Source organism: Ictidomys tridecemlineatus, chromosome 2 (assembly GCF_052094955.1).
Source record: "Ictidomys tridecemlineatus isolate mIctTri1 chromosome 2, mIctTri1.hap1, whole genome shotgun sequence".
NCBI lineage: Eukaryota > Metazoa > Chordata > Mammalia > Rodentia > Sciuridae > Ictidomys > Ictidomys tridecemlineatus.
Window position 1 is genome coordinate 210,995,650 of NC_135478.1, and position 15,635 is coordinate 211,011,284.

A 15,635-nucleotide genomic window follows, 5' to 3' on the forward strand; every position below is an offset into this window, starting at 1 on the left:
TATTTACTAAGAGTTGCTTTGTGGTATAAGATATGGTCTATTTTAGAGAAGGAGCCATGTACTGCTGAGAAGAAAGTATATTTGCTCATTGATGGATGAAAGATTCTAAATATGTCTATTAAGTCTAAATCATTGACTGTATTCTTTAGTTCTTTAGTTTTTATTTGGAAGATCTGTCCAGTAGTGAAAAAGGTGTGTTAAAGTCACCCAGTATTATTGTATTGTGGTCTATTTGAATCTTAAAATTGAGAAGAGTTTGTTTGATATACATAGATGCTCCATTGTTTGGGGCATAAATAGTCATAATTGTTATGTTTATATATACTTACCTTAAGAAATATGAAATGCTTTTGTCTCTTCTGATTACCTGTGGTTTGAAATCCACTTTATCTGAAATGAGAATGGAAACCCCTGCTTGTTTATGCAATCCATATGAGTGATAAATTTTTTCCCATCCTTTCACCTTCAACCTCTGGATGCTTTGCCCATCTCTTGAAGACAGCATATTGTTGGGTCTTGCTTTTTAATTCAGTCTGCCAGTCTGTGTCTTTTGATTGATGAGTTTAGGCCATTAACATTCAAGGTTATTTTTGAGATATGATTTGTATTTCCTGTCATTTTGATTTATTTTTGGATTTTGATTTGTCTCAGTTTCTCATTTGGTTAAATGTCCCTTTAATGTAGAGCCTTCCTTTGCTTGTTTTCACTCTTTTTTTTCACTTCATCCTCATGGAATATTTTGCTGAGAATAATGCTCTGTTCTTCTAATTGTGAATTCTTTTAATTTTTGTTTATCGTGGAATGTTTTAATTCATCTTCAAATCTGAAACTTAATTTTGCTGTATATAAAATTCTTGGTTGTCATCGATTTTCTTTCAGAGCTCGAAATATATTATTCTAGGACCTCCTACCTTTGAGGGTCTGGGTTGAGAAATCAGTTGAGATCCAAATTGGTTTCCCCCTTGCATAACTTGATTTTTTTCTCTCACAGTCTTTAAGAATTTATCTTTGTTCTGTGTGTTAGTGATTCTCATTATAATGTGTCTTGGTGTGGGACTACTGTAATTTTGTACATTTGGGGTCCTGTAAGCCTCTTGTATTTGATTTTGCATTTCATTCTTTAGGTTTGGGAAATTATATGCTATTTTTTCATTGAAAAGATTTGTATTCCTTTGATTTGTATCTCTGCTTCTTCATCTATTCCAATAATTCTTAAATTTGGTCTTTTCATGTTATCCCATAATTCTTGGATGTTCTGTTCATATATTCTTACCATCTTCTGCGCATGTTCCACTCTCCTTTCAGGATTATGTATTTTGTCTTCATTGTCTGAGGTTCTGTCTTCCAAGTTGTCTAGTCTGTTGGTGATGCTTTCTATTTAATTTATACTTTAGTGTACTGATTCCTTCATTTCAAGGATTTCTGCTTGTTTTTTTTCCATGATTTCTAACTCTTTATTGAAGTGGTCTTTCACTTCCTGTATTTTTTTCTTTGATTTCACTCCTTATACTATCCTTTATGTCACATATCAATTTCACTATTTACATTCTGAACTCTTTCTTGGACATTTCTTCTACTGTGTTGTCAGTGGCTTCTGTTGTTGAAACATCTTGGTTTGTTTGGGGCACTTTATTCCCTTGTTTTTTCATGTTGTTAGTGTGTTTTCCCATCTAAAAGTATGGATCTAAGGCAGGATAAATTCTACCCTGTAGATCTATTATGTCCCTGAAGGTTTCCAGCGCTTCACCTTTACTGGTGAGACCAATATCAACAGCACCCAATGTACACAATATAGAGCGTTAAACCTAATAGCTCCCACTAAGGCGTCTACTGCTTTCTCACATTGAACCAAAATGATGAGTTCTGAAATGAGAATGCTGCTGAGAAGAAAGTATATTTGCTATCTACAGTACAAAGAGAATATTTGTAAAAATGATTTACAATTTCAAATGGTAGATGAGAGAACAGAGATAGTATAATATGCAGTATTCACAAAGGAGGAAGAGAGAAGTTAGAAGTAAAAATTCACAGGAAGAGTGGAAGAGGAGCTGAAATAGATTGGTTGTTGGTTGGAAAAAAATTGGAAACAAAATAGACAAGAGAGAGAAAGAATACGAACAAAGAGAACAATTAAAGACATAAGAATACAACAAAAATGCAAAACACCATTCATATATCATGATCCTCCACAAACTGATGCATAAAAACATCCTGTTCCAAATATGGTAGAGAGATTAGTGAATCAAAAAAATAAAATAAATCTTGCTGGAAAGTGGAACTGTCTCTGTCAGTGTTCAACAGTTTCTCAGCCCTGTCTCTAATGTCTCTTGGGACCACCAAACCCAGATTAGCCCTTTCAAACCCAGTCCTATCCCACCAATCTGAGCTTCATATACCTCAGGGTTGGCTACACTGCAGTCCCAAGATCTCAATGCTGCTCCTACTTGCAGAGAGATCACCAGGGATACACTCATGCAAAGGAGCAACCAGGAGATGCGGCAGCAAGACAAGGGCCACCAGCACTCTCAGCAGGAAGACCCCACCCAGGCTCCTCCAAACCTGCAGGCACCCCCACACTGGACCTGTGGTCTTAGCTGGAATCCCTAGTCAGAAGCTCTTGTGGTGGTAAACCTGCTGGCACCCAGGCCTCAAGCTTTGGCTGGTGTCCCAAACTATATGCAGCCACGTGCAACCAAACCTGGAGTCTCCTCCGAAACAGTCCTCTAGGCTGGGGTGGCAGTGGTGGTTGTTGACAGCAGGCAGCAGGTCAGCAGCAGTGTCAGCTTCAGTTGCATCCAGGGCAGTGGTTTCTTCTGTGGCAGCAGCACCCAGAAAGAAGACCTCCAGGTGACCTCAGGCTGACAGCAGTGGAAGTAGAGGCAGCAGCAATGGCGGTAGCAGTGCAGGCCTCGTTTATTATTATGTGGAGCTGAGGATCAAACCCAGCACCTCACACATGCTAGGCAAGTGGTCTACCACTGAGCCACAACCCCAGCCCTCGGTATTTCCTTTAATTAAAAATAACATGTTTCTTGAAGAAATAAGGAAAGTACAGAAGAGCAAAAAGCATGATTCAGTCACATAGTTAATACTTTCAGTATCTAGATATCCAATCCTTTTTCCAGTTTATATATATAATTATTTTGTATTATTATACAGTGTATACATTTTAATAATAATTTATTTACTCAACTACATATCATGGCTAGAAATAAGTAATACCAAACATTTTCCTATGATATCAAGTATTCTGTACTATGTAATTTCTAATCACTCCATAAGTTTTCATAGCATAGATATACTATAATTTAATAAATCAGAGGGTTTAGGGAAAAATCTGTAGTCAGGCAGCTAAAGCCAGCCCTCTAAGGTTATTGTTACACATAAAAACCTTCCACCAAGCTCTCTCATACCCACAAATCCTCGAAGGAATGGTTTTTGTGTGAGATGGTTACAGCTGTCAATCAGTTATCCTCCATGCCATGGCTTCTGTGCTCATTCCAGGTTCTTAGGGGGCGATTATGGATTCCTGTCAAATGAGATGTCTACTATGTATTCAACATGAGGCAGTTTGTATTTTTCTCAGTCTATTGCTCTCCCATCTAAAGAGGTTAAGCAAATCTGGGTGAGCCAAAGGGAAATGGGACAGGCATCCAGCGCTGGAAGCACAGCAGACATGCCTGGGGCCCACAGAGCCCTCTCACAGATTAGCCTTCTACATAAATTTAACATTCGTCTTGATTGTCACATTCCACCCAGGGTTATACCTACATGCATAAAAATGGCTTCAAGCCTGGCTTTCAAAGCTGTTTGCCTCCCCTGTTGCTTTTTAACCACCCAGCTTGCAGGCATTCTTTGTGTTATATCTATCAAAGATGATTAAGGGCTGGAAGAGTTGATATATAAGAACAGATTAAGAAAACTAAATATTTACAATTTGACTGGGTGACAGCCAAGGGGAAGATATTAGAAATGTCTTCTGGACTCAGTCACAGAAGGGACATGGTTTTGCTTTCCCAATAAATGGATTTTAGGGATATACACATACAGAGTAAGTTTTCTGAGGATGACATCATTTATGCTAATCAGATGATGTGTCAGTTAGAAATTACATTTAGCAGCTAGTAACAGAAACTTGAAATATCAGTGACTTAAACAAAGAAGGTTTCTATTGCTCTGCAATGACATGAAGCCCAAAAGCATATTGTCTGGGAGATTTGCAGCTCCATGATGTCATCAGTGCCTGCATCCTCTTATCTTTCTGCTCCATTACCACAGCACTTACTTCCACACTCAAGGTCACCTGATGTTTGAGAAGAGCTCAGTTGCTATGGCTGCATTCCAGAAAGTGGGAAGGCAAAAGAGGTCCCTGCCAACTAAGATTAACAGAGAAAGAGCTTTCTAGAAGCCCATCTGATTTCAGTTTACATGTCACAGGTCATCACATCCACAAGAGGGACAGGGAAATTTAGTGGACTTTTTGTTTTGGTTCATTTTCAGTTTAATTGAGGTTTATTGCTAACAATACCAGGCTTCTCTTACCAGAAAGACATGGGATATTGAGTATTGGGTAGGGTAGTGATTTCTGTCACAATAATTTACCTCTTAAAGATTCTGTGAGATACAGGGACACATGCTATAGTGTCATGAGGTTCCATTTGTTAAATGAGAACTAATTTATTTCCTGTTGCTCACTCTTACCTGTTTAATTTATTCATCATCACATGCCTTGGGCTGACTCTAAATAACTAGCCATCTCAGCAGACCTAAGAATAGTAATAGCTTCAACTGACGAGCTTTACCGAGTTCTAAGCACTGTGATACACTCTTAAAAGCATCACTTGAATGATTTTTGTTGACGTATTCCAAGAGGGAGAGGAGGTGAGGACAGTAAATTCCATGTTGAGTTTCTAACAGTTGAACTGGAATATGGGTACTTGGGGTTTGTAATACTCTTCTCTCTGAAATTAAAATTTTCCCAATAAAAAGAGTCAAAAATTGCTGGGTACAGTATTGGCACATGCCTGGAATCCCAACTACTCAGGAAACTGAGGCAGAAAGATTGCAAGTTTGAGGTCACCTCAGCAACTTAGCAAGACCCTATCTCAAAAGATAAAAAGGACTAGGAACAAAGCTCAATGGTAGAGCATCCCTGGATTCAGTCTCCAGTACCATTAAAAAAAGAAGAAGAAAGTTTAAAAAATCACCTTTTCTGATTGTTGCATTACTTCATGCTCAGGGACATTAAGCAGCATCCTACAATACAACTAGTAGCAGACTCAGGATTCAAACTGCAATTTAAGGAAGACTGCAATTTAACTTTTGCTTCTCAGACTAAATAGCCTGGGAATCACCTGGAACCTAGTTAGAAATTCAGCATTTGGGGTCCCACAACAAGACCTTTTATAAGATCCCAGATAAGATTTGTTGGTACACTCAAATTTCATGTGCTCAGTCCATGGTACTTTATTGTCCCTAAAACCAGGACTTACTCAAATCAGTCAATCATCTATGACTTTTCCATTTAAAAAGGCAGTCCTCTGTTGAAATAAGGTTAATCATGAGTCACTGCTTGGTAGATAAGCATTTTTAATAGACATCTAATCATGGTAGTAGTTTCAGCATTGAGTGCTATAGTGCTGGGCTCTTAGGATCTATTTGTCAGTTAAACACCTTCTGACTATAGTTTGCCTGTTGTTACTCATTGCTTGCTTGAAACTTAATTCACCTTGTTCTACTTAAATAAAGCCCTTGCATCTTCTCACTTAAGGTGTTCTGTGTTTTAAAAGCCGTGGGACTTAGAGAAAGCTCCTGATGCCTCTTCCTACCTCCCCAAGCATCAACTCTGCTTACCTGCCCTGTGTAATTTTCCTGAAAAAACATAGTTTTTCTTTCCACTATCCTCAGTCATCTTTTCTTATTTTAGCCCTTTCTGTATTGGAAAGAAAGAGAGCTATTGAAACCAGGCAACGTGAGCCCAGCGTTGCCGCTCATGTGTCACCTAGACAAAGCAGTTCACTTTCTCAGTCCCCGTTTCTTCATCTCTGCGGTGGTTATGACATGTGGTCTCCAGGGTCCCTTCCAGATCTATTCTCTGTAACCCTATGTAACTTGATTTTTCCACCCCTGAAAACATTTTGAAGATATTGGGCTCTGTGTGAAACCTACCTGATTATATCGTTTCAGTTAGTAAAGGAACTTGGCATTGGTTTTTATAGGTTTCTCTTTCCAAGTGATGCTTACAGTTTATTTGCATCAGATATTTTAGAATAAGTAAATGAATAAGACCAGTCATCCTTCTCAGATATAACCTGCTCCCTCAAAGAGCCGGGTCCTCTTTGCTTTTGAACATTTTAAAGTGTTTTCTAGCCACTGGATTAACTTGGTCTTTTGTTTGGTTTTGTTTACGATGAAACACTAATCATATTTGGCACCCTAAGCTGTTCATTTGGGGGACTCAGAGAAAACTCCAGGTGCCTCTTCCACAGCTGGAGAAGCAGTAAGGAAAGACCCCACAAGAGAGTAGCACAAGAACCATCCGTGGGGGCTGTCACTGTCACAAGGCCCATACTGGTTCCTCCTAAAGTTGCAACCAGTGGGGTTACCTCTTTCTTCTTCCAAGAACTCTTTTTCCCACAAATAATTATAAGCCAGTACATGACCATTCTGTCACGAAGTTAAGCCTAGGACACAGCACAAAGTGAAATAGTGACTGCACCAGTACGCCTTCAAAAGCGTCACACATCTCTGCCTTCGCTGTGCTGTGGGTGAAATGTGTTCCTCATTTGTTTTTCAGGGCCGCCTTTGGCAAGGAGTCCGAAGTTCTCATTGGGAACCTGGGTGATAAGTTAATCCCTCCACAAGACATTCTGCGTGACGTCAGTGACCTCAAAGCCTTGGCAAACATGCATGAAAGCCTGGAATGGTTGGCAGGCCGAACAAAGTCAGCTTTCTCCAATCTGTCTACATCCCAGAGTAAGTCTCTAGTAGGACAAGATTGTGAGGACTGTGGAGAAACTAGTCTGAGTGCTGTTGTTTGAAATGTGTCTTTCTGTCACAATATGGGGACAGGGCGTGTGCCATATTGTCAGAAGATCTGAGACTGGGGATGGTAGAGCACCTGCCTGGCGCACACAAGGCCCAGGGTGTAATTTCCTAGCACTTCAAAAAATGAAACAAACAAGCAAACAAAAAGAAAAGAGTGTCAGAAGATCCTATTAGATCTCTGAATTCCATCTGTACTGATCTCCACTACTTTGTAATTCTGGAAAGGAGCTAATCTAATTTCCCTGAGTTGGGTGTGGACAGTCAGGAAAGGCTCATGTTAACAGGGTTTATATTAAGCCCTAGAAACATAAAATCATGTCAGACTGAACCACTGTGTCTCAGGAACAGAAAGCAGTACCTGTGGTCCTCCTTATAATAGCTTCTCAAGGGCAGAAATTGTCTCAGAGCTCAGGGTTGAGTGCATGGCTACGTTCTCATTTTAACTTGATATAAAGCTAATAAAAACTGTCTAAAAAGAGAATAATAGAAGCAATTAAGGTGCTAGAAAATAGAGGTAATGAGGACAGCAATTATTCTGGAAAAGAGATGGCTGAGAGATAACAATTATAGATTTCAAGGAAATTAAAGAATAGAGTGTGAAATAAGAATGGGAAAACTTTCTCGAGGACCAATGACTCAGAAAAAAATAATTTGAAAACTTTAGGGCACATAAACTTTTAATGGTGATAAAATAAATACTTTTTCTACAGCATTGCTTTAAGAGTATGTATGTAAGATGTAGTTAAAATAGAGACCAAGAAAAACTGATGTGAAGAAGGAATAAAGTAAAAGGCAGGTTTAGATGTATGAATGGAGAAACAAAAACAAGACAGCAAAAAGCACATAGCAGCAGGAGGAAGAAAGCAGCAAAATCAGCTCTGTATTTCACTTTAGGGTTAACTCTCAGATGATTATTAGAAAATGCTGATGTTGTTTGGACTGTAGACTCTTGAGTTACCATCACTGTCGTTTGATGAGTTCCTATTTGATTAACCATGATTCCAGCCTGGAGATAGAAAAGGAGTGGATGAATTTGTAAATTATTCCCTGAAATACAGGATCCATAGCTGAGTCCGAGACCTTCTTTGAACGCTCACTCTGCCTGCAGTCTCATGCTGATTACGTCCCTACTCTGAGGGCCAACAAGGGCAGGTAGAAGGGACAGAGGGAGTGGGCTTCTAAGGGAGATTTTGTCATCTATTTTAGAAATCTTCTTAAAATATTATTCTTTAATACTTTTATTTTTATAACATAATTTTTATACTTTAATTTAAAATATTTTATCTGATGGAAAAATTATACACTTATTCTCAGAAATCCATAAAAATAAAAAATGCATATGCCTAGTAAATATAGTATTGCATTTGAGCTGACTCTGTGAGGAGATATACTTAAAAGGTCCTCCAACTTTAGAACCTCATAATAGCAGGCAGTTCTATCACAAGCAGTAGTTGAAATTGTCCATTTTATCTCCCAGACAAGCCCACTCTCCCCACCCCCAGTCATAAAGGGCTAATTTTCTGTTTACTGATATCAAAATGAACAGCTCTATAAAAGGAACCACATGCCTCTTGACTTCTTGTGGCTCCTGCAAATGCAGGGCTGCTTGGGAAGGTTTCTTAGTGATGTTTACAAGGGATCCTCTCATGTGGTGGCCAGCAGTGTCTAATTGTAATATGATCTTGTTTCCATTGGCATAGCATTCCAGATTTCTATCCTATGCAGTCTCAAAGGACTGCACAGGCAAGATCCCTCACCATCTCTAAGGCAAAACACTGAGTGATTCAAACAGGCTAACTTGGCATCAATTGCTTCAAAAAGAGAAAGATGCTCTCTGAGTTATGCTTAACTTTGTAATTGTGCAATTTAGCTGTTGTGTTCATGTCACTAAGAGTACCTGGTGGAGATGATGTCTGATTCACGTCTTTAATCATCTCTGTAACTCTGAGAAAGATCTCTTCTGCCACACCCATTAATACTCTTGTCTCATGTGCTCAATTCCATTTTATAATATAAGCTGTACCCTCTCAATTCCTTTCAGGATGATTATTCCACCCAGTGAGTGATTTAAGTGACTGTCAGCATTTTGATGATCAGTGCAAAACCCAAGTGAACCGTAATAACACTTTCTGGTGTCTTTGCTAAAACAAAGCGTCAAGCAAACTTAGTTTATCCTGCTAACACCCAGCCTACCTCACCCACACTTGCATGCTCTCTGAGGTCCCAGGAGAGATGCCCATTGATGTTTATAATTTGAACAAAGCAGGGGATTCTCTGATAATAGGTTACTTTGATTGCTCCATGTCAGTGTGACTCTATGGAGGGAATAAGGGGCAGCTCTTTATTATTCTTTTGAAAAGTGAACCCAATGATTACTCCAGCTAAGCATTTCCACATCTGGGGAAGAGATTGCATGAAGAAAATGCTGGCCTTTTATCCTGTACTCACAGATTCTCAGAAGGACAAGGGAAAAAATCAAGTCAAGTCAAAAAGATTTTGGATTTATTTGTTGTTTTACATCCAGTTAACTATTTGACACAGTAAACATCATATTTTATTAAATTTAAGAAGCTATAAATACAATAGATTAGAGAAAGTTTGCAGAATATTGTTTCCATGGCAGAATATCTCTTCAGAGAGTACAGCAGGATTCTCGCCCACCTGAAGGATTACATATCATGCTGAAGAAACTATTGCATGTCAGTAGCAGATTTTCTTTGTTGGTTTATTTGTCTTGTTTTCTGACTTTCTTCCCAACCTTAACTAAATGTCTATCTGCCATTCCCATCCATAGAATACCTTAATTTTCAGGATCTGTTTTAATACCCATGATTTTGGTGCAAAGAAGTTGAGCAGGATCACATTCAGCATTGAGTAATCATAATCTATGTTTATACATATTTTCCCCCATTTATCACAATTTCAACCATGTAGTGAAGGTACCAAATAGTATCTGCTCTTCAAAATATCTGCTGTTTGTAAAAATTCTAAGTAGTGACTTTGAAATTGTTCTGATTAAGGAAGTTCTGAGGGTAGATTACCACCTACATAAAAATTCCTGGATTATATTTCGATTTACTATTAATTACTTTCTTTTATACTTACCCTTTTGTTTTAAGGATATGTTGCTTTTATTTATTTTATTTCATTTTTAACTAATACATCAAACAAAAAACATTTATGGGGTACCATGTGATGTTTCAATACATGCATGTGTGTCACGTTTAGATCATGTTATATATATCTATCTCCTTAAAAATTATCATTGGTGAAAACTTTCAAAATCATTTCTTCTAGCTTTTTCAAAAACATAATATATTATAATTTTCTGTAGTCAGCCTACCATGCAATAGCACACCAGAACTTTATTCTAACTTATTGTACCTTAGTACCACTGATCAACTTTTCCCCATCTCGCCCTCCTCCCCTTTCTCCCCAGCCTCTGGTAACCACAATTCTACTCTCAACTCCTATGGAATCAATGTTTTTAGAGTCCATATAGAGTGAGATCAAGTGATCTTTCTGTGCCTGGCTAATTTCACTTAATGATCTATAGCTCTATCCACATTGTTGCCGATGACAGGGTTTCATTATTTTTTATGGCTGAACAGTATTTCATATTATATATGTAGTACCTTTGTTCATCCACTCATCAGGTGATCCATTTTTTTTTCTTGGCTCTGCAGTGAATGTGAGAGTACAGATGTCTTTTCAACCTTCAGGTCCCATTTCCTTTGGATGTACACCCAGGAGTGGGATTGACTGCTAGGACATATGGTGGTTCTGGTTCTGATTTTTCAAGTAATGTCCACACTGGTTTCCATATGGCTCTATTAATTTATATTCCCACCAATAGTGTGCAGGGTTTTCTTATTTCTGCCTTCTAGCCAGTACTTGCTATCTTTTGTCTTTGTGACAATAGTCATTCTTACTAGGATGAGGTGATATCTTGTTTTGACTTGCATTTCCCTGATGATTAATGATATTGATCATTATTGATATTCTCTATGTATCTTTTGGTCATTTGTATCTTTTGTTAAATATGTATTTAGGCCTATTGCCCATTTTTAATTGGGTTATTTGGCTTTTTTGCTATTGAGTTATTTTAGTTTCATATCTATCTAGATATTAATTCCTCATTATAGGGTTAGTTTGTAGATCGTGTCTTCACTCTGTTGATTGTCTCTGTTGCTATTCAGAAGCTTTTTCTTTAATATGACCTCACTTGTTATTTGTGTTTTGGGGGTCTTGTTCAATAAATCCTTGCCCATTCTAATATCCTGAAGCATTCCATCTATTTTCTCTGAACAGTTTCAGAGCTCACATTTAAGTCTTCAATCCATTTAAAGTTGATTTTTGCAACTGGTGAGAGATAAGGGTCTCCTTTTATTCTTCTGCATGTGGGTATCCAATTTTCCCAGCCCAATTTATTAAAAAAGGCTGTACTTTCTCCACCATGTGTTAGCACCTTTGTTGAAAATCAGTTGGCTGTAAATGCATGGGCTTATTTCTATACTCACCACAAGATGTGTTGCTTTTAGAATCGTGCTTCATAAAGCTGAAAGGAAGTTCCAGGGCTGGTTTTGCCTGCATTGCTCTCAAAGAGGCCCTCCTTTCTATCTTAAAGTTTGTTAAAATCTATAGGATTCCAATCCACAACTTTCTACAGTCTATACTGTCCTTTACTTTTAAACCTTACTATTTAAGAGGTCATCTTTTTTTTTTCTTTTTTGATGGTTGCAACCAACATTTATTGAGCTACATAAATGACTATAGATGATAAAATAACAATTATAGCAATGTATTATTTCATTTGTAACATTAAGAGACATAATATGTATAAGAATAAAGCCAAAAGAGATAGGGGTGTGGTGAATATATAGAAGTGACATTTCTGTATCTTATTGGAATGGTTAGTATAAATGTGAAATTGAATCTGACTAGTTAAGATGTGTACAGGAAGCCTCAAGAAGAAAAAAACCATTTAAAAACCCACCAAATAGTGACAAAAAAATCAAAGAATTTAAATGCTTCATTACAAAATGTTCACTTAATACTAGAGAAAACAGTAAAGGAACAATAGAAGACCAAAAAGACATGAGACAGGAAACAACCATTAAAATGGCCACGTAAATCCAGCTTATATCAAAAGAACATTAAACATGAATGGATTAACCAACTGAATCAAAGCAAACAAAAAATGAGGTACAACTATATACTGTCAGAGATACCATTTAGATTCAAGGATACAAATATAAAAGGATGGGATGTGGCTCAGTTGCTGAGTGCCCCTGAGTTCAATCCTTGGTGAGGTCATCTTCTTTTTAAAAATTATTATTAAAACCCCTTTGCCTCATTCTAAACATTTTTCATATGTTATGGTAGTTTCAGAAATTAAATGTTGATTATTTTTTTCTTGAAATGTTTCTGAGAACATTTTCCTCATCCCATACCTGCCCATTTTAAAGACTTTTAGCCTGGAGGTCCCAGTCTGAGTCAAGGATGCCCAAAACCTAGTGGGATTTGAAGCCCATATCAGGCCCAAGTTCACTTACATACATGTTCTTGCTCTGTGATTTTGCTGTTGGGTTTTGTGAGCTGTTTAGACTCCTTTGACACCAGACTCATCTCCCGCCCTCTCACTCAGTTCCCATTGCTGAAGATCTTGCTGAGCCCTTACATGTGGGTAATAAAAAAATAATAATATCATGCTCTAGTCTTTTTCAGTCTCAGCAATCACAATTCCCTCTAACCTCCAGGGCAGGTAATCTCATAATATTGATTCCTGGGATTGTTTCAGGAATTGCAGTATTCATTATAAAGTTATTTATGTACTTATTTCTTAAAATAGAATTATTGTTAAGGATAAAAAATTATCTGCTACAACTCAGTTGTTTTAAACATGAGGAAATTAAGGCTTCAGGATTGTCACACTCTGTGTGACTATGCTGACCTGGGACAAAAGCAAGTCTTCAAATTCTCAGTCTAATTTCCTTTCAGCCACTTCACTGTCTTAACGAATACCAGCATTAGAACCACTAGCTGGTGTTTCACACCATATTCCTATTAAACCATTTCAGCAGGGTGGACATATTTTATTTTAATTGAAACACTCCAATACCTACAGTTTACTCATGATCACTTCTGATTATCATTTTCTTTTGCCTTGTCAGAATTTTTATGCCCTAAGTAGATGGAATTATTGCATAAATTTCTTTTAAATTTCATCTGACTTACAATAAAACATTTCTCTAAATTCCCCCCCTCTATTTTTGTGTTAAAAGTATTTTGTGCTGGGTATAGTGGCATGTGCCTATAATCCCAGCAGCTCTAGAGACTGAGGCAGGAAGCAACTTCAATGTCAGCCTCAGGAACTTAGCCAGCAAAGACCTAAGCAACTTAGCAAGACCCTTTATGCGAATTTTTAAAAACTAAAAAGGGCTGGGAATGTGCCTCAGTGGTTAAGTGCCCTGGGTTCAACCCATAATAGCTAAAACAAAATTAAAACATAGAAGTGTTTTGTAAGTTATTCACAATGTTTTATTATGCTATACAATATATTCTAGATATTGTATGATCCTATAAATAGTAGCCACTACTTTGAGTCTATTTAAATTAAAATTTCAGATTTTCTGTTATATTAGCCACTTTTTAAATGTTCCGTGGCTACTGTAGTAGCACACAAATAGAGACTTTCATTATCACAGAATGTTCTGTTTTACATTGCCATAGATTACCACATAGGTCATTGGTAAAGGTTTAAAAGGTTACCAGTTACATACTTAGTCCTTGAAGCATACTCCAAGCATCCACCTAGTTATGTCAAAACATGGATAACTACCTTAACTGCCCAGCCTCCAAATCACTCATATGCCTGTACATAGATACATGTTTTAAGCCGAGCATTAGCCAATTTTGTTTATATTGATGTTGATAGATGCTAAAGGGAAAAGGTGCAGTGATCAAATAGACTTGAGAAACAGTTAGGACAAGAATATTCAGTATAAGTCTAAACCCTAAACCTATGTTTTTTAAATTATTTTCTTGTCTCTTCCTCACCCACCCAGGTAATTATAGCAGTGTTTCTTTGGTTTATTTTTTAATAGAATTCTCTTGTTTCAGAGCATCTCACAGGTCTTTTTTCCCCTTAATATGATTCTAAGCCACACAGTCCAGTGCTATATTTATATAATTTGTTCTGTGTCTTTTATTTCTCCCAATACTGTAAGGCACAGATGTTCCACTGTTACCAAAACTTAATGTCATATTGCTGACAAATTTGCACAACATCAGATAACTTCTCTTGAAATCTGGTTATTTGATGATTTTATTTGTTTAATTATTTTTAGAAATGTTCAAGTCACCCAATACAAAATGACCATGGTTCCCTTTTGGTTTGTTTCCAGCTTGGCTGCTATACTGACCCTTTTCCAGACTGCATTTTTCTCAGAGTTCTCAAAAATTCTAGCTGCAGTATCCTAATATCACACCTCAGTTCACAGAGGAATGCTAGTATATTTATTGACAGTCTTGCAGAATTGACTTTTTTAAAATCAAATTGATTTCACAATACATTTAGATTTAGAATGAAGTTGCAAAGACACTGCAGCGAATTCTCATGTATCTCACATCCAGTTTTCTCTATTGTTAACATCTTACTTTAGTACAGTAGGTTTGTCACAATTAATGAACGAATATTTGTACATTATTATTAACCAAAGCCTATACTTTATTTAAATTTTCTTGGTTTTTGTCTAGTGCCCCTTTTCAGTAGGAGCTCATCTGGGATATCATAATATATTTGGCTGATGTGTGCCTTTGAATGCTTGCAAAATGGACAAGTTGAATACTTGCAAAATGTGGTTATCCACCTTAAATAATTATACAATCAATATAGCTTATAATCCTAAGGGTCAGAAAGACTCCATGTGGAGGAAACAGTTTTTTCTTACCTGGGGTCACTCTTTAGGCTGTACCCAAACCAGCCAAATCAGGCTGAGAACAACAGTTCTAAAGGAGTAATTCTCAACTTTGACTCTTATCATAACACCCCTGAAATCTCCTCAGGAGATTTCAACAAACAGCCAGGGGTTAAGAACCCCTAAAAATTTCTTCTTCAATTTCTATAGTTCTTTATATTTTGGAAATGCTTTGCAGTTGTTTTGCCAGTTCTTCTATTCTCAGATGCATAGGATTGACATGATTTTCCATTTTATGAACAAAAAAAAAGGGCACTGAGATACCATATTTTGTGTCTATGCCAGAATCAGCATAATAACCCACTTCTGCTTACCAATAGATATATAGCCCATCTGTCACCCAAATCCAACCACAAATAAAACATTCCTCTTATCCTTTCAAACTAGCTAAATGAGAAGGACACAAAGAATCAGGGCTTGACTCAAAAGACAATTGCCACCCTTGAGATGAATGTGGAAATGTGCTTATCATTAAAACTAAAGGTGGACAAGGTCCAGGTGGCTGCCCAGCCATCTCTGAGTACCTGGCTGTGTGGCATGCTAGGATGTTTGCACGCGTTGCCTACTATGATTTTACATTTTCTGAAGATGGAATTTGAATTCTCTTAT

The 15,635-nt window shown here is 37.3% G+C and overlaps 1 protein-coding gene across 2 annotated transcripts in view; it reads left to right on the forward strand.

Moving 5' to 3' along the window:
* Positions 1-15,635, forward strand: part of Exoc4 (exocyst complex component 4) — a 782,658-nt gene that overhangs the window by 654,276 nt on the left and 112,747 nt on the right. For both annotated transcript variants that reach the window (XM_078040565.1, XM_078040566.1), the window contains exon 14: positions 6,797-6,975. In XM_078040565.1, the coding sequence (XP_077896691.1) occupies positions 6,797-6,975 (179 nt within the window). The remainder of the gene's footprint in view (positions 1-6,796; positions 6,976-15,635) is intronic.